At 43.1% G+C, this 25,389-nt stretch overlaps 1 protein-coding gene across 3 annotated transcripts in view; it reads left to right on the top strand.

Moving 5' to 3' along the window:
• tll1 (tolloid like 1) overlaps positions 1–25,389 on the top strand; it is a 372,266-nt gene that overhangs the window by 255,665 nt on the left and 91,212 nt on the right. For all 3 annotated transcript variants that reach the window (XM_033019027.1, XM_033019018.1, XM_033019035.1), the window contains one exon: positions 5,157–5,272. In XM_033019027.1, coding sequence (XP_032874918.1) covers positions 5,157–5,272 — 116 coding nt within the window. The remainder of the gene's footprint in view (positions 1–5,156; positions 5,273–25,389) is intronic.

Genomic DNA, 25,389 nt, shown 5'->3' with positions numbered 1-25,389 from the left:
TGGAAATATTTCCAGCCCATGCTCCCGCTACTTAAAACAGTGCAGGAGCAGTCTGGTATGATCCATAATTGGGCATGCAATCCGAGGAAGGATGTGCTGGCTCTGGAGAGGATCCATGGGAGGTTTACAGGAATGATCCCAGGAATGAGTGGGTCAACATATGATGAGCATTTGATGGCACTGGGCCTGTACTTGCTGGAGTTTAGAAGAATGAGGGAGGACCTCATTGAAATGTACCGAATAGTGAAAAGCTTGAATAGAGTGGATGTGGAGAGGATGTTTCCACTAGTAGGAGAGTTTATGACTAGAGGTCATAGCCACAGAATTAAAGAACGTTCCTTTCTGAAGAAGATGAGGAGTAATTTCTTTAGTCAAAGGGTGGTGATTCTGTGTAATTCTTTGCCACAGAAGCCTGTGAAGGCCAAGTCAGTGGATATTTTTAAAATGGAGACGGATAAATTCTTGATTAGAATGGGTGTCGAGGGTTATGGGGAGATGACAGGAGAAAGGAGTTAGGGGGGAGAGATCAGCCATGATTGATGGCGGAGTAGACTTTATGGGCCGAATGGCCTAATTCTGCTCCTATCACATGACCTTATGACCTTTAAGGACTATTACCTGGTCAAAGGTGTGAGGAAACGTGGATTTGTCTTTTTGGTGCTACCTGTTTTGCCTTTGTTATTGCTACTTTTAAGTTTACATCTGATCAGTTATAGATTGAGTCTTTTTTATAGGGTTTCAATTGCATTTCTGGTCATTTATTTTAGGTGTGGTGACTGAAATCCCTGTTTGGGTTCGTACAATTGGTTTGTTATGCAGAGAACTGTGTTACACTCTATTTGCTAATGAAGGAAAATGTGTCTGAAGCTTTATGTTATACTGCTTTAGAGTTTTGATGGAAAATCTCACTGGAAGTAAGTTTGGGGTTTGCATTACTATGGAGGTGAGATAGACATGCAGGATGCCAGAGAGAGAGCATTGTGGTGCACAAAATTATCATGCCAATGAAAACAAAAAGCCTATTAATGACAGGTGTCCTACTGAAACATGCAAAATTTATTAAAGCAAAATTTCCTCTGTGCTTTCTTGTTATATGTTGTAATTGTGTATTTCTATGCAACTTACCTCAGCATTTAATTGGGCTGAGATATGTGTATCATCTCTCCACATGTATAACTGCAACCAATGCCTTGGCAAATTATGGAACTGCATTTTTATATTTTTATCTGCTGTCATGGAGATTACTAAACTGAGTTTAGACACAAAATGCTGGAGTAATTCGGCGGGTCAGGCAGCATCCCTGGAGAGAAGGAATGGTTGACATTTCGGGTCGAGACTCTTCTTCAGACTGATGTCAGGGGATGCCTTCAGACTGATGTCTCTCCACCCCCTCCCCCTTCCCAGTTCTCCCATTAGCCTTAAGGGCCTGTCCCACGTGCCAATTTTTTCGGTGACTGCCAGCATCATTGACTGACATATCAAGTCACCAAAAAAGTCGTGGCGTGACGCCGCATTGACGCGTGGTGTTTCCTCAAGTGTCGCAACATTTTTTTTGTCGCCGCTGGATTTTGAAATGTTCTAAATCTTTCGGCGACCCTGATAGGTCAGTCAATGATGCCAGCAGTCGCCAAATAAAATCGCCACGTGGCATTCGCCACGCAGGCCCTTTACTGTCTCCGTCTACATGCTATTTTGTCCCACTCCCTCCCGTGACATCAGTCTGAAGAAGGGTCTCGACCCGAAACGTCACCCATTTCTTCTCTCCAGAGATGCTGCCTGTCCAGCTGAGTTACTCAATCATTTTGTGCCTACCTTCAATTTAAATCAGCATCTGCAGTTTTCTCCTACACAGTAAACTGAGTTTGTTCAGTTTAGTTGATTGTCATATGTGTCACAGTGAAAAGCTTTTGTTGCATGCTAACCAGTCAAACAGAAAGACAATACATGATAATAATCAATCGATTTACAGTGTACAGATATATGATAAGTGAATAATGTTTTGTGCAAGGTAAAACCAGCAAAGCCCAATCAAAGAGGTAGATAGTAGTTCAGCACTGCTCTCTGGTTGTGGTAGGATGATTCAGTTGCCTGATAACAGTTGGGAAGAAATTGTCTCTGAATTTAGTTGTGTGCGTTTTCACACGTTTGTACCATTTGCCTGATGGGAGTGGATAGGGTGCGACTCGTCCTTCATTATGCTGCTGGCCTTGCCGAGGCAGCGTGAGGTGTAAACTGAGGACTGCAGATGAAGGCGGAAGGAAGTTAATTCCTCATTATCTACATGAAATCATGTGAAAGCTTGTTATTAAATGATACATTCAGCCATTTGAAACTGCATTTAATTTTACTGGATCTGTGGCAATCACCCCACACACATACATACAATTGCCTCATTTATAATGATTTGAGCACTTCACACCATATTATTGATTGATTTAGGGAATAAAGCTAGATCTTCAGCTATTTTGTCATGATCTTATTTCTCAATCACTTTTTGAATTATATATCAGTAGTGAAATAGAATTTTTAAAGTTGACTCTTTTATTGGTATTCAATTGAAAAAAGTTATCACCGTTGATCTTATAACTATACTGACAGCTCAGAATAATTTGTGCATTTTCACAACTGAGAGTATTACCACATCTTCATCTTTGAATAGTACAGATTTACGAATAGTGTTCAAGGTTTTAATAATCTGCTTGTTTCCTCCTGAAAAAATGTTGAAAACAGAAAAACCTGAGCAGTTTTGTCATATCTAATGAACAATAATTTTATGTAGGAACTTCCAAGATAACTTTAGAAAAGCGAAATATTTTAATGTTGATGAGGTAAAGTTGCTGTTGATCAAAGCTCATGAGACATTAATTAAAGGAGGTGGCAAATGTTTATATTATTAACAGCAATCAAATACAGTTGTCTAGAAGTAATGACACACACTAATTAGATGACTGGTAGTTTGAACTACAACACCACAGAAGTAAACAAATTATTATTATCAGACCTTGAAGATGGTCTCGACCCGAAACGTCACCCATTCCTTCTCTCCAGAGATCCTGCCTGACCCACTGAGTTGCTCCAGCATTTTGTTTCTACCTTCGATTTAAACCAGTTCTTTCCTACATTTATAAATGATTCCACAGTTAGACACAAAATCAAAATGCTGGAGTAACTCAGCTGGACAGGCAGCATTTCTGGAGAGAAGGAATAGGTGATGTTTCGGGTCGAGACGTTTCTTCAAGGTCTGAAGAATGGTCTCGTCCAGAAACGTCACCCATTCCTTTTCTCCAGAGATGCTGCCTGTCCAGCTGAGTTACTCCAGCATTTTGTGTCTATCTTTGGTTTAAACCAGCATCTGCAGTTCTTTCCTACACAGTTATTCCACAGTGTTTTGTTTACCTAAAGGAGCTAATGCGATGGTTCTATTGGTGTGAATATCAAATTGTTCTTTCAAAATAAAATGGCAATAATTTTCGTGTGTATTTGATTTCATATGTGCTCTATGGTTGTTTTATTCAGCAGTTGAAAATAATTGGGCATTTTTCCAGGTGGTCCGGCTTATCATGAGTTCTCCCCAAGCCAATGTATTAGGCTCAGTGTGAACCATGTTTCCTGAGGGAGTTGACAGATCTGCTTCTGGATTTAGTGAAAGCCCCAGGAGGGAAAAAAAACATATACTGTAAAGTAATTAATCCAACCAGGATTAATTGCAGCTGTAGAGTTGTTAGAGCGCTTGTCGTGCGAGAGACCTGGGTTCGATCCTGACTATGGGTGCTGTTTGAACGTTCTCCCCGTGACCTCGTGGGTTTTCTCAGAGATCTTTGGTTTCCTCCCACACTTTAAAGACATACAGGCTTGTAGGTTAATTGGCTTGGGTTTGTATACTTGGTATCAGTGTAAATTGCCCCTAGTGTGTGTAGGCTTGTGTTAATTAGTTACAGGGAAAGGATATGAATATTTGTTACATTTTGATCCATCCAACTCATATCTCACCATCTCTCCCAGAGTCACTCTGCGATCTGCCATTACTTGTAATTGGAGGTGTCAATGTTCATGCCGTTGAGCTGTAAGTTACCCAAGTGGAATATGAGATGCTGTTCTTCCAGTTTGCATGTGGGCCGCACTCTGGCAATGGAGGAGACCATGGATGGGAAGGTCGGTGTGAGAATGGGTAGAGGAGTTACAATGGCTAGCCACTGGGAATTGCAGCAGGCTTTGATGGACAGAGTGTAACTGTTCAGCGAAACCATCAAATGCCGCGTGAGTTTCCTCCGGGTGCTCCGATGTCCTCGCACATTCCTAAGACGTGGAGGATTGTAGGCTAATTGGCTCCTGTAAAACTTGTCCCTCATTGTATAGGGTAGAATTAGCGTACAGGGTGATCACTTGTCAGTGTGGACTCGGTGGGCCGAAAGGCCTGTTTCCACGCTGTATCTGTGAACTAAACCAAACTAAACCTGAATTGAATGAAGGGTCTCGACCCGAAACATCACCCATTCCTTCTCTCCAAAGATACTGCCTGTCCCGCTGAGTTGCTCCAGCTTTTTGTGTCTATAAACTAAACCAAGCCTGCCCTGGGTCTTGCAGATGTAAAGGAGGCCACATTGGGTGCACCAAATGCCATGGATGAGATTCAGAGGAGCACCTGCACCCCTGTCTTATCGGGAATGGCTGCTCGAATAAACTTGACTTGACTTGACTTGACTTGAGTCCTGAGAAGGAAATGAGAGTGAAGGTGTAGGTTCAGGTGTTGCATCTCCTGCGGTTGTCGGGGACAGTGGGGATGGGTGGGATGGGTGGGATGGGGGGGATGGGAAGGGATAAGTGAGTGCGAGTGATCTCAATGGAAAGCAGAAAGGAGCGGGGACAGTAGGTTGTGACTGGTTGATCACATGGGAAATGTCGGGGAATGAAATGTTGGATTGGGAGGCTGGTGGGGTGAAAGGTCAGGACTGACCTTTCCCATCTCTCTTTCCCAGCTTTCTCCCCGCTACTCCAATCATTCTGAGAGAGGGTGCCAGCCGGAAAGGTCGTCTGCCCGTTCCCTCCACTGGTGCTGCCAGACCAGCTGAGTTCCTCCAGCGTTTTGATTTTGCTGAAGATCCAGTGCCTGCAGATTCTCCTGTTTCCATACTAAGTCTTATTGCTTTCCCTTGCAGCTTGTGGAGAAACTCTCCAGGATTCGTCTGGCAATTTCTCATCTCCCGGATTTCCCAATGGATACCCCTCATACACGCACTGTGTTTGGAGAATCTCAGTCACACCTGGTGAAAAGGTAATACATTTGAATAGCCTTTGGTTGTGCCTTTCCTCCGGCCTATCCATTGATGTTGCATTCATTATTTTAAAGGACCCACTTGGTAATTAATCAGTCTATGTAATTGGGAAGACATGCATGTTGGAGGATTTACAGCTTGATGTTTTCAAGAGAGAGTTAAGGGCCTGTCCCACTAGCATGCGACTGCATGCGGCAAGTGCGACCAAACCGGAAGGGGGGCCGCGCGGGGGTCGAGTGAGTGACGTGAAGTTCGAGCGAAGTCCGCGGGAAGATCGCGCGTGACGTACGGCGTCAAGACGCTGCGTATGCCCGTCGAGGCGGTGCGTACAGCCTCAATGTGGCTGCGGGCCGGCAGGCCGTTGCCGCGCGGAATTTTTGAACACTGTCAGTTTTCCGGAGCCCCGCGTGATGTCGGGACCAGCTCCGCACAGCTGCATACGGCTCTGGCGATCGAAGTGGGACCGGCCCCGCGAGGCCGTACGGCTCAAGTGACCACGTTAGGTCGTGCTTGCCGCATGCAGTTGCATGCTCGTGGGACAGGCCCTTTAGAGCTCTTTGGGCTAATGGAATCAAGGGACATGGGGAGAAAGCAGGAATGGGGTACTGATTTTGGATGATCAGCCATGATCATATTGAATCAAAGGGCCAAATGGCCTACTTTCTATGCACCTATTTTCTATGTTTCTATATAAATGCTATTTGTATGGTCCTGACCTCAGATAACAGATAAAGTTTGTAGGGCATTGCAGTGAAATCCATGAATTCATTTTCACGAAGCAATGTTATATCATAATGAAAAGAAAATGGGATACACATTTTCTTTTTTTTAATAATATTTTTATTAGAAGTAGACATATTATAAAGTATAGTTACATATTATAGTAAAAAAACTTTTCATATACATCAGTTATACATTATTAAAATTTTCAATTGTCGATTACTTCTGCTTCTAGTGTTTTTTTTTATATAGAAAAAGAGAGAAAGAGAGAATAAAGAGTTATAAATATTAAAAAAAACAGAAAAGGTGGAATGGATTACTTATAATACGTCATTGGAGATAGGTTCGTAGATTATAAGGTATGACTTTTCATCTAATCCTGAGTTCAAGTTTCAGTTGGGTTTTCGTGCTGGGCCAATCTATCCCGTCAGATAATTAATGAATGGAGCCCATATTTTATCAAAAAGTTCTTGTTTGTCCATTAAGACGTCTAATTCTTTCTAGGTATAGGGTCTCCGACATTTCCACAATCCACATTTTCATTGTGGGGGTTGTAGGGCCTTTCAAAAATTTTAATATTATTTTTTTCCCGGTTATTATACTGTAGTCGAGGAAATTTCTTTGGCTTGTTGTGAGTATTAAACTTTGTTCTGATATTCCAAGTATTATTAAGTTTGAGTTTGGATCCAGTTTTGTATTAATAACTTCTGAAATTATTTCAAAAATATCAGTCCAGAAATGTTTAATTTTTATACAATTTGCAAACGTATGTGTTAAATTAGCCTCTAGATGTAGACATTTATCACAAATAGGAGAGATTTGTGGGAAGATTCTATTTAGTTTTATTTTAGAGTAGTGTAATCTATGTAAGACTTTAAATTGTATTAAAGCATGTTTGGCATTTAACGAACATTGATGTATATGTTGTAAACTTTCGTCCCACAAATCTTTCGTTATAGGATGACCTAATTCATTTCCCCATGTGTGTCTATATGGTTCCGTCGGTGGTACCTCGTTGTTTAGGAGGGTGTTATAAATATAAGCTATTAATATTTCAGTGTTAGGATGCTTGTTCAAACATTCATCAAGGATTTCTGGTTCCCTAGTCCTGTAGACTTGTGTATTAGATTTAACAAATTAACATTTTCTAAACCACCAAGTTGCATTTATCTGCTGAATACATTTTCACAATGAAGCTTTATGCAGCTGTAATAAACAATTTACACTCAGTATTATCTGTCAATGAAAATATTTTGTGTAACAGGATCTGAGTACTTGCATTCTTTCTGCCTTTTCTTTTCAGACAGATTCTGGACATGAATTAGCAGTGTAAGATAATCAGTTATTTGTTTCAGAAAGCTTTTAGAAACAAAATACTCAGGACTATTTCAAAAATGTATTATGCACTACATTTATGCTTTTTGCAACGGTAAATAAGATAGACGAGAGGATTGTTCTTTTCAATCCGGTGCTCTGGCAGTGGTGGAGTTGCTGTCATCGCCCAAATATTGCTTTCCATATCAACCATCATCTGAATAATGTGCCAAGGAATTGCAAGCGGAAATCAGCATTCGATAATCATTGTCCCTATTTTGCAGATGCTGGTTTAAACGAAAGATAGACACAAAAAGCTGGAGTGGAGTAACTCAGCGGGACAGGCAGCATCTCTGGAGGGTGACGTTTCGGGTCGAGGCCCTTCTTCAGGCTGAACTGAAGGGTTAGTTTAATCTGACGAAGGGTCTCGACCCGAAAAGTCACCCATTCCTTCTCTCCAGAGATGCTGCCTGTCCCGCTGAATCACTCCAGCATTTTGTGTCTACTTAATTAGTATCCCACGCACCACTCTAATCAATGATTGTTTCCAAAGTTGGAGGTCTGTGCCTATGATGTCCTGGCAGCACAGTAGCTCTGGTGTTTCATAGAAACATAGAAAATAGGTGTAGGAGTAGGCCATTCGGCCCTTCGAGCCTGCACCGCCATTCAATATGATCATGACTGATCATCCAACTCAGTATCCGTACCTGCCTTCTCTCCATACCCCCTGATCCCTTTAGCCACAAGGGCCACATCTAACTCCCTCTTAAATATAGCCAATGAACTGGCCTCAACTACCTTCTGTGGCAGAGAATTCCAGAGATTCACCACTCTCTGTGTGAAAACTGTTTTTCTCATCTCGGTCCTAAAAGACTTCCCCCTTATCCTTAAACTGTTTCACAGCGGTAGAGGCCCTAGTTCAGTCCTGACCTCAGGTGCTGTCTGTGTGGTGCTTGTACATTCTCACTGTGACTCCCTGAGCTCCCTCCAGCTTCTCACTGAACCTTGGTACATTGTGACAATAAACTAAACTATCGAAATATCCAGGTGATAGACACAAAATGGTGGAATAACTCAGTGGGACGGACTTCAGGGTGAAGAAGGGTCTCGACCCGAAATGTCACCCATTCCTTGTGTCTAGAGATCCTGCCTGTCCCTTTGAGTTACACCAGCATTTTGTGTTTATCTGCGGCGTAAACCAAAGATCTTTGGCGTAAACCATCCTCTGCAGTTCAGTCCTACACACAAACTATCCAGCGGCTCTGGTTTCCACCCACATCTCAATAATGTGCACATTGTTATGTTAAGTAGCCAGTGTAATGTTGCCCTAGTGTTTGAAGGTTATTGGTAGAATTTGGGTGGGGGCTAGTTATTGTAGGTTAATCTACAATACAGTGATAATAAATGGTTGTTGGTCAGTAGGGACTCAGTGGGCTGAAGGGCCTGTTTTGTGCTTTCTTTCTATGTCTGTGTATGACTCCAGTGGCTACTACCAACAAAATGCCCTGCAGTTATCCACTTAGCAACACCAAAAGTTAATGTGCAGAGATCGCTGGTCGGCGCGGACCTGGTTGGACAAAGGGCCTGTTTCCGTGCTGTATCTCTAAACTAAATGAAAACTAAACAATGGTATCCCCCAAATCCTTGGTCACCATCACCAAAAGTGACAGGAGAGCAGATGAATGAGAACACAGGTTCTCTACCAAGTCACACAAAAACGGTTCAGAAATTAGATCACTCTTCCTTGATTATAATTGGACTCTGAGTCCTGGAATTCCTTCCACAGTAGCACGGTGACAGCATTTTCACCAACAGGTCTACAATAGATGGGTACAGACACTTCTCATGGGTTAATTAGAGGTAAACAATCAACACTAGATTTGTCAGCAATCGCTATTCACAAAAATAAACACTTTTCAATACTGTTCTGCATAAACTACAATATCTTTCATAACCTCCACTCTACATGTGTGAACCATGGTGTAGAGAGCACTTGTGCAAGATAGATAGATAGATAGATAGATAGATAGATAGATAGATAGATAGATAGATAGATAGGTAGATAGATAGATGCAGGAAGAGGCCATTCGGCCCTTTGAGCCAGCTCCGCCATTCATTGTGATCATGGCTGATCGCCCCCAATCAATAGTTTTGATCTCCTAATTTGAGGAAGAACATCCTTGTGATTGAGGCAGTGCAACATAGGTTCACGAGATGCCCGCCTGCCTTCTCCCCATTTCCCTTGATTCCACTAGCCCCTAAAGATCTATCTAATTTGCTCTTAATTCCATCCAGTGATTTGGCCTCCACTGCCCTCTGTGGCAGGGAATTCCACAAATTCACAACACTCCGGGTGAAATTTTTTTTTTCTCATCTCATTCTTAAATGGCCTCCCCTTTTTTCTAAGACTGTGGCCCCTGGTTCTGGACTCACCCAACATTCGGAACATTTTTCCTGCATCTAGCTTGTCTAGTCCTTTTATAATTTTATATGCTTCTATAAGATATCCCCTCATCCTTCTAAACTCCAGTGAATACAAGCCTAGTCTTTTCAATCTTTCCTCATATGACAGTCCCGCCATCCCAGGGATCAATCTTGTGAACCTACGCTGCACTGCCTCAATCACAAGGATGTCCTTCCTCAAATTAGGAGACCAAAACTGTGCACAATACTCCAGATGTGGTCTCACCAGAGCCCTATACAACTGCAGAAGAACCTCTTTACTCCTATACTGAAATCCTCTTGTTATGAAGGCCAACATTCCATTAGCTTTCTTCACTGCCTGCTGTACCTGCACGCCAACATTCAGTGACTGGTGTACAAGGACAACCAGGTCTCGCTGCACCTCCCCCTTACCTAATCTAACCCCATAGAGATAATAATCTGCCCCCTTGTTTTTGCCGCCAAAGTGGATAACCTCACATTTATCTATATTATACTGCATCTGCCACGCATCTGCCCTCTCACTTAATCTGTCCAGGTCACCCTGCAACCTCCTAACATCCTCTTCACAGTTCACACTGCCACCCAGCTTTGTATCATCCGCAAACTTGCTAGTGTTGCTCCTAATTCGCTCTTCCAAATCATTAATATACATGGTAAACCGTTGTGGCCCCAACACCGAGCCTTGCGGCACTCCACTCGCCACTGCCTGCCATTCTGAAAAGGACCCGTTCACTCCTACTCTTTGCTTCCTATCTGCCAACCAATTTTCTATCCATGTCAACACCCTACCCCCAATGCCATGTGCTCTAATTTTAGTCACCAGACTGCCGTGCGGGACCTTTTCAAATGATTTCTGAAAGTCTAGATCCCTTAATCCATTTTACTTGTCACATCCTCAAAAAATTCCAGAAGATTAGTCAAGCATGATTTCCCTTCCATAAATCCATGTTGACTTGGTCTAATCCTTTTACTGCTATCCAAATGCCCCAGTATTACCTCGTTAATAATTGACTCCAGCAGCTTTCCCACCATCGAAGACAGGCTAACTGGTTTGTAATTCCCTGATTTCTCTCTTGCTCCTTTCTTGAAAAGTGGGATAACATTAGCTATCCTCCAATCCACAGGAACTGATCTTGAATCTATTGAACATTGGAAAATGATCACCAATGTGTCCAATATTTCCAGAGCCACCTCCCTGAGGACCCTGGGATGCAGACCATCTGGCCCAGGAAATTTATCATCCTTCAGTCCCATTAGCCTACCCAGTACTATTTCTCACCTAATGAAAATTTCTTTCAGTTCCTCTACCCCCTTAGATCCTCTGTCCTCCAATACATCTGGAGTGAAGCCAGATCCAAAGTACCTATTCAACTCTTCTGTCATTTCCTTGTTACTCATCATAATTTCACCTGTGTCTTCCTTCAAATGACCTAAATTTGACTTTGCTACTCTTTTTCCCTTAACATATCTAAAGAAGCTTTTACTGTCTTTTATATTCCTGGCCAGCTTCCCCTCGTACTTCATCTTTTCAGCCCGTATTGCCGTTTTGTTTCCTTCTGTTGTCCTATGAAAGTTTCCCAATCCTCTGGCTTCCGGCTAAGTGTAGGAAGGAACTGCAGTTGCTGGTTTACACAAAATGCTGGTGTAACTCAGCTGGACTGGCAGCATCTCTGGAGAGAAGGAATGGGTGACACCCATTCCTTGTAAGAATATATATATATTTTCACATTGCTCCATTGATCTGGGGTGTAGGATAAGTGAATTCTCAATGACTTGTTTAGTCCAGTAGTAGCATTTAATTTTTTTAATTTTGTAACAGCTGAAAAAACGGCATCAAAGTATTAAAATAACTGCAGACCTTAACCAAAAATGAACATGTCATAACTAACAAAATAAAAACTGGAACCACAACCTAGCAGACAAAAGATACTGGACATAGACACAGAATGCCGTCTGAAGGAGGGTCTCGACCTGAAGCATCACCCATTCCTTCTCTCCAGAGATGAATGGGTGACATTCGACTAAAAACTTTCACACTGAACACACTGTTGAAAAATAGGCTTCTTTATCTACATAGGATGACCAGGATGTATATTGCACCTTCAGTACCATTGAAGGGGTTGTTGCTCACAGTACTGTCTAGGTCCTTATCACCTCAAGGCTGCGTGCTCAGCCCCCTGCTGTACTCACTCTATACCCATGACTGCGTAGCGAACCACAGTGCGAACTCCATCATCAAGTTCGCTGACGACACCACTATTGTGGGGCGTATCACTGATGGGGATGAGTCAGAGTACAGAAGAGAGATCGAGCAACTGTCCATATGGTGCCAGCGCAATAACCTGGCCCTCAACACCAGCAAAACCAAGGAACTGATTGTGGACTTTGGAAGGAGTAGGAGGGGGACCCACAGCCCCATTTATATCAACGGGTCGATGGTTGAAAGGGTCAAGAGCTTCAAATTCCTGGGCGTGCACATCTCTGAAGATCTTTCCTGGTCAAGAACACTAATGCAATCATCAAAAAAGCACATCAGCGCCTCTACTTCCTGAGAAGATTACGGAGAGTCGGATTGTCAAGGAAGACTCTCTCTAACTTCTACAGGTGCACAGTCGAGAGCATGCTGACCGGTTGCATCGTGGCTTGGTTCGGCAATTTGAGCGCCCTGGAAAGGAAAAGACTACAAAAAGTAGTAAACACTGCCCAGTCCATCATCGGCTCTGACCTTCCTTCCATCGAGGGGATTTATCGCAGTCGCTGCCTCAAAAAGGCTGGCAGTATCATCAAAGACCCACACCATCCTGGCCACACACTCATCTCCCTGCTACCTTCAGGTAGAAGGTACAGGAGCCTGAAGACTGCAACAACCAGGTTCAGGAATAGTTACTTCCCCTCAGCCATCAGGCTATTAAACCTGGCTCGGACAAAACTCTGATTATTACCAACCACTTTCTGTTATTTGCACTATCAGTTTATTTATTCATGTGTGTATATATTTATATCATGGTATATGGACACATTTATCTGTTTTGTAGTAAATGCCTACTATTTTCTGTGTGCTTAAGCAAAGCAAGAATTTCATTGTCCTATACAGGGACACATGACAATAAACTCACTTGAACTTGTAACTTTGAGTTCACGAGCTGTTCTTTGTCACTGTGTTCAGTAGACCCTTTCTCAAGCAGTTAAGAGAGTCAAGAGTCAAGAGTGTTTTGTTGTCTTCTGTCCCAGACAGAACAATTGAATTCTTACTTGCAGCAGTACAACAGAATATGTAAACATAGTACACTGTAAACAATATAATAAATGAGAAAAACAGTTCAGTATGTTTGTATATACATACATATATACATATATACACACACGCACATTTACATCCACATAAAAACAAACAATAATTGTTCAATTATAACAAGAATAGTCTTTGTAGTTCAGAGCTTATTTGGAGGTTGTCATGTTGGGAAGAAGCTGTTCCTGAACCTGGTAGTTATGGTTTTCATGCTCCTGTACTAATCCCATAATTTCTAGACAAACCCCATCAATTCTCTGCGAGACACTAAACCCATTGATTCTCTGGAAGGCACTAATTCCATCAATTCTCTTGCATTATCTACAAGCCCCTACAGGCAGATCCTGTCAGACTTATCATTGCTCCAAGTCAAACAGGATCTATATCCTGGCATACATTTCATTGTATGTCATGTCCCTTGGAATTAATCTGGATGCTGTCTGCTTCTGTCCTTGAGTCCCTCTCTCTCTTGATGGCAGCCATAATGTATGCTGTTGCTCTTTGGCCATCAGAGAGATTGACCTTTTGAAAGTAGACACAAAATGCTGGAGTAACTCAGTGGGACAGGCAGCATCTCTGGAGAGAAGGAATGGGCAACATTTCGGGTTGAGACCCTTCTTCAGACTGGGAGGATGTTGCTGAACTCTCGTCAGAGAGAGGAGGAGAACTTCTTCAAAGGTGAAGATGGTTTTAACAGTTTTGAAGGTTGAACCTTTTGAAGGTTTTTGCGTGACAGTATTGGTAACTGAACTGAACTGAGTGATAAAAGGATACAAAATGCTGGAGTAACTCAGCAGGTGAGGCAGCATCCATGGAGAACATAGAAAAGTGGCTTCTCGTGTCGAGACCCTTTTTCAGTCTTGACCCGAAATGTTACGAAGGAACATGTCTAAGGATGTTGTCTGACTTGCTGAGTTACTCTAGCACTTTGTGTCCTTGTATATTAACTGGCATTTGCAGTTCTTTGTTTCTACATGAACTGTGGGACTTGGATAGGTCTCATTTAGTGCATTTTTCTGGGTGTAAATGATCCCGTTGTTTCAGATAGGACTAAGTCCAATTTCACAATAATAATCTCAGTTTTCTGTTAGTATGATGTACGACTACATTTTAACATCTCAGAAACTGTTTGGTACAACTTCCAAGCATAATATTTTGCTTACCTGTGAATGGCCAGAAACAACTCCAGTCATGTATCTGAGCAAATTCGAACACAGAAAATGCAAAACATTTCTGCAAATTCATTGATAGACACAAAATGCTGGAGTAACTCAGCAGGACAGGCAGCATCTCTGGAGACAGAATGGGTGACGTTTTTGATTGAGACCCTTCTTCAGACGTCTCGACCTGAAAACCATCCATTCCTTCTCTCCAGAGATGCTGCCTGTTCCCGCGGAGTTACTCCAGCATTTTGTGTCTATCTTCGATTTAAACCTGCATCTGCAGTTCCTCACTACACATTTTGTCTGCAAATTCTTAGATATTTTAAACCAATTGATGGATATTCCAGGTGTTTGGCAGTTATCTTCTAAAAAATGTTGGGAGATACTTACTGCGTTCTCTGAACTATCATCCGTGGAAAAGGCCAGTCTAATTCTTTGTAAACCTTGGCATTTCAACAAAATTCTATCGCGCTATCATCACACTTTTAGTTTAGTTTAGTTTAGAGATACAGTGCAGAAACAGACCCCTCTGCGCACCAGGTCCGCGCTGACCAGCGATCCCCGCACATTAACACTATCCTACACCCACTCGGGCCAATTTTTTTTTTTTTTACATTTACCAAGCCAATTAACCTACAAACCTGTACGTCTTTGGAGTGTGGGAGGAAACCGAAGATCTCGGAGAAAACCCACGCAGGTCTGGGAGAGAACGTTCAAACTCCGTACAGACAGCACCCATAGTTGGGATGGAACTCGGGTCTCCGCCGCTGCATTCGCTGTAAGGCAGCAACTCTACCGCTGCGCCTCCGTGACACCACTTGTTCTTTAACTGTATGCTTTGGCAATACTTGAAAAATAATCATTGCTCATTCGACTTTATGCCTGGATAAGTGAACCACAGGTACAAGTTTTCTATGTGAAGGCAAGGAGGAATGATATAACGTGGACATAGAGCAGTACAACACAGGAACAGGCCCTTCAGCTACCATGTCTCTGCCTGCCATGTTACCAAGTTAATCTCCTCTGCCTGCACATAATTCATTGTTCTCTATTCCCTGTTTATCCATGTGCTGATCTAAAAGTCTCTGAAACACCATTATCATACTATGCCCTTTTAATCTTTTGACATTTCCACCCTGGGAATACGGTTCTGACTGTATTTGTTATTTATGCCTCTCATAATTTTATATACTGCTCTCAGATCTCCCCTCAACCACCGACACTCTAGACAGGCAATCCAAGTTTGTCCAACCTCTCTAATCTTGTAAACGTCTTCTTCACTCTCCCCAAAGCGTGAACATCCTTTCTGCAACGGGCCGTCCAGAACTGCATGCAATATTCCAAATGTGGCTTAACCAAAGTTTTTATAAAACTGCAACACGACTACCTGACTTTTAAGCTCAAAGCCTCAACTGATTAAGTGAAGACAACCATATGCCTTCTTTACCCCTTTATCTACTTGGGTTGCCACTTTCAACGAGCTATGGACCTGGACCAGAAGATCCCTCTATACACCAATTCTGTTAAAAGTCTTGCCATTAACTTTATACTTTCCTCTTACATTTGACCTCCCAAGTGTAATAGCTCAGATTTACTCAGATTAAAGTTGCCCTTTCACCACCCATATCTGCAACTGATCTCAATCCTGCTGTATCCTGCCAACCTTCCTAATGCCCCTGTCCCACTTAGAAAACCTGAACGGAAACCTCTGGAGACTTTGAGCCCCACCCAAGGTTTCTGTGCGGTTCCCGGAGGTTTTTGTCAGCCTCCCGACCTGCTTCCACTTTCCTACGGAAACATAGAAACATAGAAACATAGAAATTAGGTGCAGGAGTAGGCCATTCGGCCCTTCGAGCCTGCACCGCCATTCAATATGATCATGGCTGATCATCCAACTCAGTATCCCGTACCTGCCTTCTCTCCATACCCTCTGATCCCCTCAGCCACAAGGGCCACATCTAACTCCCTCTTAAATATAGCCAATGAACTGGCCTCGACTACCCTCTGTGGCAGAGAGTTCCAGAGATTCACCACTCTGTGTGAAAAAAGTTCTTCTCATCTCGGTTTTAAAGGATTTCCCCCTTATCCTTAAGCTGTGACCCCTTGTCCTGGACTTCCCCAACATCGGGAGCAATCTTCCTGCATCTAGCCTGTCCAACCCCTTAAGAATTTTGTAAATTTCTATAAGATCCCCTCTCAATCTCCTAAATTCTAGAGAGTATAAACCAAGTCTATCCAGTCTTTCTTCATAAGACAGTCCTGACATCCCAGGAATCAGTCTGGTGAACCTTCTCTGCACTCCCTCTATGGCAATAATGTCCTTCCTCAGATTTGGAGACCAAAACTGTACGCAATACTCCAGGTGTGGTCTCACCAAGACCCTGTACAACTGCAGTAGAACCTCCCTGCTCTTATACTCAAATCCTTTTGCTATGAAAGCTAACATACCATTCGCTTTCTTCACTGCCTGCTGCACCTGCATGCCTACTTTCAATGACTTTCAAACCACCTGCAACCTCCGGGAACAGCACGGAAACCTTGGGTGGGGCGCAAAGTCTCCGGAGGTTTCCGTTCAGGTTTCTTAAGTGGGACAGGGGCATTACTCTCACAACTCTACCTGTGTTGGTGTTGTCTGCAAACTTACAGACCAATACATCTACAATTACATCAAAATCGTTTATATATCGCAAACAACAGATGTTCCAGCTCAGATCCCTGCAGATCACCACTGTCCACAGACCTTTAGCCAGAATAACACCTCTCCACCATAACTGTATATAGATACAAAGTGCTGGAGTAACTCAGCGGGTCAGGCAGCATCTCTGGAGAGAAGGAATGGGTGACATTTCGGGTCAGAATCCTTCTTCTGACTGAGTCTGACAAAGGGTTCCAACCCGAAATGTCACCCATACTTTTTCTCCAAAGATGCTGCCTGACCCGCTGAGTTACTCCAGCACTTTGTGTCTGTCTTTGGTATAAACCAGCACCTGCAGTTCATTCCTACACTCCATAACTGCATTCTATGTGTAAGCCAGTTCGGAATCCAAATTACCAAGTCACCATGGATCTTTCTGAATCAGTCCACCACGAAGGACTTTATAATCCATGTTGACAACATCCATTGCTCTATTCTCATCTCATCTGAAAACGCAATCAAGTCTCAATTAACCTCAACAGTAATAATTAAAAAAACACAAAAAGGAAAACCAGTGAGCATGCCAATAGGTTTAACAACCCACTTGCTGCAGTGTACATTAGTAGCATATACTGTCGCAGTACACCACAGTAACGAACGCAGTCACTGTGCGCAGCGGTAGAGTTGCTGCCTTACAGCGAATGCAGCAGCGGAGACCCGGGTTCAATCCCGATTACGGGTGCTGTCTGTACGGATTTTGTACGTTCTCCCCGTGACCTGCGTGGGTTTTCTCCGAGATCTTCGGTTTCTTCCCACATTCCAAAGACGTACAGGTTTGTAGGTTAATTGGCTTGGTAAATGTAAAAATTGTCCCTAGAGGGTGTAGGATAGTGTTAATGTGCGGAAATCGCTGGTCGGGGCGGACCCAGTGGGCCGAAGGGGCCTGTTTCCATGCTGTATCTCTAAACTAAACTAACTCGTTCCGGGGATATGGGCAACACCAGCCCCTAATTGCCTTTGAACTGAGGGGTTTGTTGCGGCTTTCCACCAGGTTGTTTCTCCGTGCGTTTAGGGTACACTCGATTAGGGTACAGGCCGTATTGCGCATAGACAGAAGGTTTCCGTCCCATCAGTGAGATTCATGTGTTTCTAGAACATTAGTTACAGTTAAGGCTAGCGCTGTTTTCAAAGTTTCAAAATGACTGGGATCTTCATCCTGCAATAGCACAGGATTAATCCGGGTGGCGCAGCGGTAGAGTTGCTGCCTTATGGGCCTGTCCCACTGTACGAGGTAATTTAAGAGTTCTCCCGAGTTCTCCCCGATTCGAGCTCATGTAATGTACGTAGCGGGTCCGTAGGAGCTCGTGGATGTCACGTAGCGGCTCGTACAAGTAACGGCAGGTACTCGGGAAATCCGGTAAACTCGTGATGTTTTTTCAACACTGAAAAATGTCCACGAGTAAAAAAATATTCGTGATGAAAGAAATTGTTACTTTTTACTCGTACGAGCCGCTACGTACCCACTACATACATTACACGAGCTCGAATCATGGGAGACCTCGGGAGAACTCTTGAATTACCTCGTACAGTGGGACAGGCCCTTTACATCGCCAGAGACCCGGGTTCGATCCTGACTAAGGGTGCTGTCTGTACGGAGTTTGTACTTTCTCCCCGTGACCTGCGTGGCTTTTCTCCGGGTTCTCTTGTTTCCTCCCACACTCCAAAGGCATTCAGGGTTGTAGGTTAATTGGCTTAGTATAAGTGTAAATTGTACCCTAGTTTGTGTAAGATAATGTTAATGTGTGGGGATCATCGATCGATGCAGACTTGATGGGACAAAGAGCCTGTTTCCACGCCATATCTCTAAACTAAAAAAAAAAAGCGCTTTTTACATAAACATTGTGTTATTTGGCAATGGGTGTATCCTACTGAAGCCATCCAGATCAATGTTACGTATAGGTCAGTACTCAGCCAACAAGCAATAAACTTAAGGGTCCAATTCTCGAATGATCTGCACAGCATATGCACAGTACTGCTGCAACCAGATAAAGGTTGTGTGGTCATTTTCCACAAAGGGGCCATGTATATACTGTTGAAATATTATTATTTCTATCCTTAATATTGCAGGCTCACAATACCGAGATCCGATCAAATGTCGAAAGGTTCTCGAGGAACAGAAATAGAATGAGGGAACAGAGAGTGAATAGTTTATGATGAATGTAAGATCAGGGCACACAGCACATCGATATAGGTATCTCACAAAGCTCCAGCACAGATCCTGGGACTATAAGAACAGAACACTGTTTGGGGCAAAGGGGATCTGGTGCAGTAGAAGAAATAAGGCCTGGGTCAGATCAGCTGTGAAGATATTAAATGGTGGGGCAGGCTTGAGGGTCGAGTGGCCTTCTCCTGCTCCTTTCATCTTTAGAGTTTTAGAGGTCAGAGATACAGTGGAAAACAGGCCCTTTGACCCACCGAGTCCATGTCAACGAGCAATCACATGTTCTATCTTAGGTAGACAAAAATGCTGGAGAAACTCAGCGAGTGAGGCAGCATCTATGAAGCGAAGGAATAGGTGACGTTTCAGGTCGAGACCCTTCTTCAGACACTCCGAAGAAGAGTCGAGACCCAAAACCTTTGATTTTCCCAGCATCTGCAGTTCTCTCTTAAACATGTTCTATCTTCCACATCAGGGGCAATTTACAGACGTCAATCAACCTTCAAGTACACGTCTTTGGAATGTAGCACCTAGGAAAAACCCATGAGGTCCCATGAGGAGAAGGTCCAAAACCCATGAGGAGAACGTATAAGCTCCATACAGACAGCACCCATAGTTAGGATCGAACCCAGCTCTCTGGTGCTAAAAGCCAGCAATTCTATCGCTGCACCACTGTGCCGCCCTTTTACATTAGTTTCATGATTGTTTTTTTCCTCTGAACTAATTGAAAACAATTTTATGTTTGGGTATTATTTTACATGTAATGGTTAGTATTGAATAATGCAATTTCCTTTGACCTTAATAATCCATTTGAGAGAGAAAGGTTTAGCTGAACTTGATGCCCAGAGAGAACAATTACCTTTTCTGTGGCCATCTCCCAGGAACAAATATTCAATTCAAAATGTTGAAAAGGAATGTCAGTTTTAGGACTGTGACTAGAACTAAACCGTTGCATCTGCTGAGGGTACGTTGAAGGCATTAACACTTTCCCATTACGTCTCAGCACAGGCCTTAGTCAAATGCGATACTAGGAGTGTTCTTTGGTCTGATTCCATTTACTCCCAGAAATTGATCCTGGCATCCATCCCATTGAGCTGATCGGCTGCAGTGCTCTTTAATATCTTATTCAATTGAGACCTTCATGTTAATGGAAAGAACTGCTTTCAAAGTGGGGAATGACACCGTCTGAAGAGCAAATACAGACAGCGGACATGATGTGGCCAGACTGATGTCTATGTAGGCTGTAATTGCAGCTGGTTATCATGTGTGGGAAGGAATTGCAGATGCTGTTTTAAACCAAAGATAGATACAAGAAGCTGGAGTAACTCAGTGGGACAGGCAGCATCTCTGGAGAGAAGAAATGGGTGACGTTTTGGGTCGAGACCCTTCTTCAGACTGGTTAGCTGGTTATCATAATGGTTAGAGTATGATCATGACATTGTTGTACAAACATCAGGCTCTGAACATTCATGCAGAATCTGGAGTTTAGGTCTGAATTGTGGACAAGCTGACATGGTCGACACACTTGGAAAGTTAAACCCTGATGAGCACCCCTATAAAATGAAGAGTATTATGTCAAAGCTTGCTGTCGGGTGATCCACAGGTGGTGAATAGATCTGGAATTATTAATGGACCTGCAATGATCCCAAGGCTAGGATTTTGAGAGCAGCAGTGTCCTAGATTTCAATTATTAAAGCAGTTTAGACATATAGAGTCATAGAGTGATACAGTGTGGAAACAGGCCCTTCAGCCCAACTTGCTCACACCCGCCAACATGTCCCAGTTACACCAGTATTTGGTCCATATCTCACCAAACCTGTCCTATCCATGTACCTGCCTAACTGTTTCTTGAATGTTGGGATAGTCCCTGCCACAACTCCCTCTTCTGGCAGCTTGTTCCATATTCCCACCACCCTTTGTGTGAAAAACATAACCCTCAAATTCCTTTTAAATCGTTTCCCTTTCACCTTAAACTTATGTCCTGTGGTCCTCAATTCAGCTACTCTGGGCAAGAGACTCTGTGCATCTACCCAGTCTATTCCTCTCATGATCTTGTAAACCTCTGTCAGATCACTCCTCATCCTCCAGCACTCCAAGGAATAGAGTCCCAACCTTTCCCTATAGCTCCCATCCTCTAGTCCTGGCAACATTCCCGTAAATCATGTCTGTGCCCTTTCCAGCTTGACAACACCTTTCCTTTAACACGGTGCCCAGAATATGTCCAAACCTGGAGGCAGGAACGGAAACTGGTTGCTGCCTTTGCGAATCCTAACATATCTGAGGAACATTGCCTGCTGAGGTGAAGATATTAGCATTGGCTCTTGTAGACTTTGAATGATTAAGCTTCAAATAAGCTATGTCATTGTGCACACCTGCATCCTCACTGAGGAAACTGGTGCAACAACACCATTAGGTCTATTAAGAGTGCATTTCAATTGATTTTTAAGTGCTGTAATCACAGTGATACTTGGTGGAAGCACATTGGTTGTTAACAGCAGATTTTCTAATAGCCAAACAGCCTTGACAATGCTGTGGATCAGACGTCTTCTTCTTGCGTATGGCGTGCACAGCCTAAAGTTGTAGGCCAACTTGTTCTATTTGATCTATTTATGCACGTCGGCTGAATTGCATTAGTCGAAACAGGGTGGACCACGTGGACCTGGGTCAGACTGCATAAGCTGCAAGTGGCAGAGCAGGTGGCCCTTCAAAATTCCGGAAATAGGAAATAGGAGACCATTTGTCACGCATGGAAACATGATGCTTGATAAAAGGCTTGGCGTGACAAGAACCCAACTAGGGAATGGTTGGAATTGTGTTCAATTCCAGAAAAGTCAATTTTCATTCATGCAATGATGAATAGAAGTGGTAAATAAAACTGAATTCTCTGGCCATTATCTTTTTTTTTTGTCGTATGTTATTTATTTAATTGAATTTAAATGCCCCCCTGCCATTTTGGGATTTCATCCCATTTATTTTGATTTTTTTTGGTCCAGGCCTTTGGATTAAGTGTAACTGAATGCTACTACACCACTGCCTACTTAATGAATAATCGCATCCAAATTAATCTAATAGGCAGGTACCTGCGACTGAATTTTCTTCAGTTATCTTCAGTTGTCGCCGACAGGGTTGTAGCTTGCCGTGGGTGGAGGTAGGTTGACTTCGATTGTCATAGGTTGTTGTATGTGTGGTCGTAGGTGGACGTCCTAATAGGTCGCCGGTTGTCGGTTGCTTGCCGTTGCTTGACGTAGACTGGGTGGTAGGTTGCTGTAGCTTGTCGTGGGGAGGGTCCAGTCGCCATTTTTTCGGCGACCTGCTGCGACTATGATCGTCGCCTAAAAAATTGCCTAAGTGGGACAGGCCCTTAACTCAGCGGGACGGGCAGCGTCTCTGGAGAGAAGGAATGGGTGACGTTTCAGGTCGAAATGTTTCTTCAGACCCGTTCCTTTAAAAAAAAATTGTTATTGAACTATTTACCTGATAGCACATTTACCTGATTTTTAAGTGCTGTAATCACAGTGATACTTGGTAGAAGCACATTGGTTGTTAACAGCAGATTTTTTTGGTGTCAAATTTGTCAAATAATGATAAAATAATTTAAAAGTAATTTTTAATAGTTATTTAATTATTAAAGCTGAGGCTGGGGCAGGATAACAAACATTCTAATAACCCACCCCCTTCCCCTCTTTTTCCCCCTTTCTTCCCTGTGCCCCACCTGCATGTACACCCATTTCTCCATTACTCCTCTCCCCCCGCCCCCACCGCATTCCCTTCCACCTACATTCCTTCCTCTGGCTTCACAATTTGTGCATCTTCCATCTTTATCCCCTTATCTCACATTTTTTGTCTTTTCATCTCTGGCCTTTGTCCCATCAATGCCCCCCCGCCCCTAACTCGTATCCACCTATCACTTGCCAGACCTTGCCCCGCCCTCACTTCCCTTCCAGCTTTCTTGTCCCCACCACAATCAGTCTGAAGAAGAGTCCTGACCTGAAACTCCAGCACTTGCAGTCTTTTTTTTTTGGGAACCAGCATCTGCAGTTCCTTGTGTTTACAGAAAATAGATCTCTGGTAACCCATTCAAAAGGGAAGCTCTTTTGATGATCAAATGCAGTAATTTGAGACAACAGAAATCTGAGATGCGTGCGTATCATTAACATCTAGAAAGATTAAAGAGGTTTAATTACTTATTGATGGAAATTTCACTGTGGCAGACACTTGAAAGCAAATACTGATACAGTAATTATGGATCAAAAATGTTACAATGCCCCCCTTGGCAACTTATAACAAGGTACTAAATCCAATTCATTTTGAAATTCCAGATCATCACGGATTGCATGAATCTTCAAAAACCAGCATCTTAACAGTGAGACCATGGGTTTAACTATTGGCTAAAACAGCTTTATAAAGAGATTTCATGTCTGTAAATAATTAGTAAACTTCCAATAATAAGTGATTTGTGGCTAAAACTTTACCGATGGTGGAAAATCTGTGCTAAATCCTTCGGTTTGTTACACTGACAGCCACCAAGGCAGTTTTCAGCTTGAAATTGGGCATTTCAGGACTTGATCTTTGGACGCCATCAACGATCTTAGACTTCCAAAATTACTTCAGTGTTTTACATTTGTGGGGTGAATTGTATTGATACCATGAATGGCATTATTACACAGAGCAGCCAGATCATGATGCTATTCAAAGGAGTGAACTCTTGGCAGTCAAAAAAATATCCTTTGTCGGATCTGTCAAAAGGAAGCTGACTACACATCTATTGCTAGTTCATTTCTACTAGCTGTCGCTACAATTGAACTAGTCATGAGAGGAATAAATCGGGTAGATGCACAGAGTCTCCTGCGCAGTAGTGGAATCGAGGACCTGAGGACATAGGGTCAAGGTGAAGGGGAAAAGATTTAATAGGAATCCGACGGTTAACTTTTTCACACAAAGCGTGGTGGGTGTATGGAACAAGCTGCCAGAAGAGATAGTTGAGTCTAGGACTATCCCACCATTTAAGAAACAGTTAGACAGCTACATGGATAGGACAGGTTTGGAGGGATATGGACCAAGCGCAGGCGAGTAGGACTGGTGTAGCTAGGACATTGTTGGCCGGTGTGGGCAAGTGGGCTGAAGGGCTTGTTTCCACACTGTATCTCTCTATGACTCTATGACTCTCTATGTTTCATGCTTTCTTTAACTGCTTCAAGTGCATACATCAAAATGCGATGGTTTAAGAGATGATGAAGACTTCCGGCTAACTTCTAGATTCCTGAAAAAACGCATTGCTCCCAGAGAACGATGCTTTAGTAGATATTCATCTTGCAGTACAACATGACTGGGAGAAGGGGCAGGGCCCTCACATAGGAGGAAACCATTTGCCATCTTCTGCAGCCATGACTAACCTCAGAGTAGGGCAAACACCATGTAAGTAATGGCTGCCAGTTGACATGGAGCATTCAATTATGTCCATAAATGATAGGAATGGAATTAGGCCATTCGGCCCATCAAGTCTACACGGCCATTCAATCATGGCTGATCTATTTCTCCTTCCTAACCCCATTCTCCTGCCTTTTCCCCATAACCTCTGACACCCGTATTAATCAAGAATCTATCTATCTCTGCCTTAAATATATCCACTGACTTTGTCTCCACAGCCTTCTGGGGCAAATAAGTCCACGGATTTACCACCCTCTGACTGAAGACATTTCTCCTCATCTCCTTCCTAAAAGAACGTCCTTTAATTCTGAGGCTATGACCTCTAGTCCTAGACTCTCCCACTAGTGGAAACATCCTCTCCACATCCACACTATCCAAACCTTTCACTATTCTGTACATTTCAATGAGATTCCCCCCTCATTCTACTAAACTCAAACGAGTACAGGCCCAGTGCCGACAAATGCTCATCATATGTTAACCTACTCGTTCCTGGGATCATGCTTGTAAACCTCCTCTGGACCCTCTCCAGAGCCAGTACATCCTTTCCCAGATACGGTGCCCAAAATTGCTCACAGTTATCATGCAGATGGCTCCTTCCAGCCTGAAGCGAGAGAGATTTGTATTATCTACTGTTGTGCAACAGAGGACACTGAGACAGTCTAGTCAAAGGTAATGAACTAGAAATGTTTGGAGACCAACATTGGATAACTGGCTGAAGTTTACAATCTTCTGCATGTCGCAGAGTGTAATTGACCATATGCACAATAAAGGCATTGCTTGTCAACTCCACATCCGATAGCAATCCATCTTCATCACTTTCCAGCTGATGTGTGGTGAAAGTGGACCATGTGGAGGGAAGGGAAGGGGACGTACACTCGTGGCTTTCAGCATTCGCTCATCCGTTT

This window comes from Amblyraja radiata, chromosome 1 (genome assembly GCF_010909765.2).
Source record: "Amblyraja radiata isolate CabotCenter1 chromosome 1, sAmbRad1.1.pri, whole genome shotgun sequence".
NCBI lineage: Eukaryota > Metazoa > Chordata > Chondrichthyes > Rajiformes > Rajidae > Amblyraja > Amblyraja radiata.
This window is presented reverse-complemented; position numbering and strand designations above follow the sequence as displayed.